The 3,611-nt window shown below is 37.8% G+C and overlaps 1 protein-coding gene across 1 annotated transcript; it reads right to left on the bottom strand.

The window, feature by feature from the left end:
• Window positions 1–2,035: 2,035 nt before the first annotated feature.
• Window positions 2,036–2,759, bottom strand: LOC122315286. The gene is made up of 3 exons (XM_043131113.1): window positions 2,703–2,759; window positions 2,527–2,622; window positions 2,036–2,421 (listed from the first exon to the last, which is right to left on the bottom strand). Exons 1-3 carry the CDS (start codon window positions 2,712–2,714, stop codon window positions 2,158–2,160), a joined length of 372 nt encoding a protein of 123 aa, XP_042987047.1. The 5' UTR covers window positions 2,715–2,759; the 3' UTR covers window positions 2,036–2,157.
• Between the last annotated feature and the right edge of the window lie 852 nt (window positions 2,760–3,611).

Here is a 3,611-nt window from a genome sequence, read left to right as displayed (position 1 = left end):
ATAGAGAGAGATGAATGTATAAAATTATGCCCCACAATTTACACCCATAGGAAATAACATTTTTCCATGGTTTGCACCTATAGGAAATATGTATAAACATGTACTTGCTAGATTAGTTTGAATTGGTCCATGTTCCATGTGAATCCCATACGAAACCTGGAACCATTCTCTCACAAAACCTGATCCAATATATGGTAGTCAATGTAAATTGATTCCCACAATTCAATATACATGAATGGTTCTGAATGATAGGCAGCAAAGAGATAATACACTACTTTCTTTGCAACCATGGAACATAATTTCCCATAACATAAATATTTACAACATTCAGGAATGTTCCCATATTGTTTGATGGAAATGGCAATACACTAATTGCAACTGTGTGGGAAGGAGAAGAGGGTTAGCACATGATTACAACTACTTTAATTACACAACCAGGTTCACCTTCCTCCAACTTCCATATCCTGATAGCTCCATTTCCTTCATTTCTGGCCTTTGCAGAGGGCTTTTAGTCACCAGTTATACACACTAGCTTATATATCCTATTGGCTCTCTATGTCAGAAAATTCTCCCTGCCTCTGTTGGAAAGACCTGCAATACATGCATACATTATGTTATGATTTGGCAATAGTCCATATGACTTCAACAAGACATTATCTCCTGACTATCCAGATAGATTTATTAGTCATTGAGTGGTCCTTTACAATCATAACACTAAGGGATGTTTGACTGTAAACATATGGTAGTTGTGATAATATATAGGATTGAGGCGATGACATTAAATTATCCATCAATGCAAAGCAGAAATTAGACTATGGGAACCCAATTTACACCATTTATAATTATGGTCAGGTTATAGCAGACTCATATAAAACATACCCTTCTAACCAAATCCGGATACAATAAAAGCTACACCACCATTCCTTATGACATAGGTGTACCCACCTGTTCTGTGTCGATATACATGGTCAGGCCAAGTTTGATGAAGTTTTCCTAAATGCCAAATCCGGACCTAGCATATATAAATTATTTATGTGCTAATAATTGATCCATCATGGCAATGGTTCTAGGGATAGCATACATGTAACTATCTCATTAATAGATAACTCATACTCCAAAGTTAAATCCCACTCATCTTTCCCTATTTTCAACAGTTACCTGCTGACTTTTTTTCTCCCTAATATCCCATATTGTCATTTACAAACACGACAGTGTCACTCATTAATGCCTAATTATGTATGTAGCAAACACTATACTTTTATTAAGTGACCAGACAACCAATGGCTGGTAAACTGACTAAAATTGACAATTAACATCAGTCCCACCTATTATGATTTCCAGCTAATTACTCTTTCATCCCACTAGTCATTTCCTGATATGGTTTAATTTAAACCAACATGTGGTCTACCCTGAGTAGCTTATAACAACATCATTCAGCCATGGACAAGTTTGTGACATTGACTAAACCACTAAAGGAGGCAAATATGATTTTTACCTTCACTGGATTTGGAACTTGTCCAAGTATGTTCCAGGTTTTTGACATCTTTGCATGGTTGCCACTCATGGAATCTCTGAAATGAATGTGTGTACATGAATCCCCTGGTGCCATCACAGAAAACAGTGGGCTTCTCTAACACGTGACAAAATTGCGCCCATGAGTAAATCTGGTGTATCCCTGCATGGATAAAATATCACAATCATAAACTATACCCACTCAGGTAATGAATATACACCAGCCTGGAAATTATAACTACTCAACTGTTATAATATAGGATACTCACTCATGCTAGTGCCTTACCATTAGGAAATTCCTCTTGACCACCAATTTCAGCTACCAACCACTTCCTTAAATTGTACCCGGTTATGTATTCCCCAAAATACTATACTGTCATCACTTACATCATCTCCTCCCACCCTTTTTATCAAAACATGACCCCCAACCCATCCCACCCCATACATGAATACCTTTGAATTTATATCTGTTGCTGTTTCCAAGTTAAGGGGAACAAAAAACCCAAAAACCCCATGACCTTCTTCAAAAAATGTCAAGGAGGAGAGATGTTATGCATCTCCTTGAGTCTCTTGTTGAGACTCCCTACTTGTCCCCAACTGTGATGACATGGCCATAATTTGTTTGTCATGCTCAGAAAACTGTTTTCAAAGCTCAGCCATATCACCCAAGAGTGCTTCAAGTTTACTCTTATACAAGTCTGCAGATTCCTTGTTCCTTTCATTCTCCTCGACTATACGTTTAAATGCCTTGTTCTTTTTCAAGAACGGGGAGGGCTCAGGTATGACTGAGTGGCCCAGCCCTTGTGCATACCCAGATTTGAACCCCATCACCTCCTTGAAAACATCACCAGCAGCTTCCTGAACATCTTCTTCAGTTTCTTTCTCATTCAACCTCTCAAGCATCAGATTCTGAAATTTTGGCAAAAAACCCAGTAAAGATGGTGAAAAATAGCTCACTGACACAACCATTATATAAAAAATATTGGGCAGCTAAGAGGGAAAGATTTAACTAACATAATTATGTTCACTTGCTGCATTGATGAATTTCCCCTTCTTGGATGACCAGTGTGTTTCTTTGTAAAATTCAATCATATTCGGTGCCTCCTCACCCTTCAAATTCAATGATTGAATTTTTAGTATAAACAAAGATTTATCAAAACTCCTTATAATCACTTTAATAATCAGCTTACCCTCTCTTCCATAAGCCGTACAAAAGATTTTCTCCCACTTGTATGCCTAACCTTCTGATTTGACCTATTGTTGCTGTTCCTACAAGACTGCTCCTGAAACAATATCAAATAGGGAAATCATTGAATTTCCTGATACCCTTATGTACTCATAAGTCTTAACGTGTATATATATACGTTAATTTATATAGTGACAACATCAGCTCATTAAGGTGCTGAAATCGTTTAATAATTAAAAAGTTTATACACTGGTGGTCCTTACCTTGAATTTGGGGCTGGCCCACATTTGACATAGCCACTCCCATACATGTGGCTCCACCCATTCCTTCCGACCAGCTAATGCCTCCTCATGCGATGCAAATTTCTTGTAGTGCTTGTGTAATTCATAGTGGTAGGCATTGTACCGATCAGCTAGTGCATTGGCTACAGCTTCGCGATGGTTCTCTCTAGTCCAATCCAACACGAAATTAGCCTGCATGGATATTGTATCATATCACATCTTCTTGTCATTTGAAAATACAACCTTCAAAATCATAAATAACTAGCAATAAGAAGCATTATTAAACCCCTACTCTAACACGATTGATGAGCTCGTGCTTCTCCTTGTCATCTACGACACTCCAACTTGCATGTCTCATATCCGCATGTACTCTTATAATCCAACTCACCCGAGTAATGAATAATGTGGCATTCTCGCATGATGGGCCTCTATGCCCATCCTTTATACTTAAAGGGATCTTACCCATCTTTCGTAACCTTTCAAAAAGTGTACCCTTAGCAGGCCCACGGCCTCATTTTTTTATTGGTGAAACTGTAACAATGAACAAAATAAAACTGTCAGTTAACACTAAAGGAAGCTTACCCTGTTTAAATTGTAAAAACAGTGCATTACAATACATGTCCAGATAAATA

This window comes from Carya illinoinensis, chromosome 7 (genome assembly GCF_018687715.1).
Source record: "Carya illinoinensis cultivar Pawnee chromosome 7, C.illinoinensisPawnee_v1, whole genome shotgun sequence".
NCBI classification, from domain to species: Eukaryota; Viridiplantae; Streptophyta; class Magnoliopsida; order Fagales; family Juglandaceae; genus Carya; species Carya illinoinensis.
The sequence above is the reverse complement of the archived record's forward strand: the minus strand, read 5'-3'. Positions and strand labels throughout refer to the sequence as shown.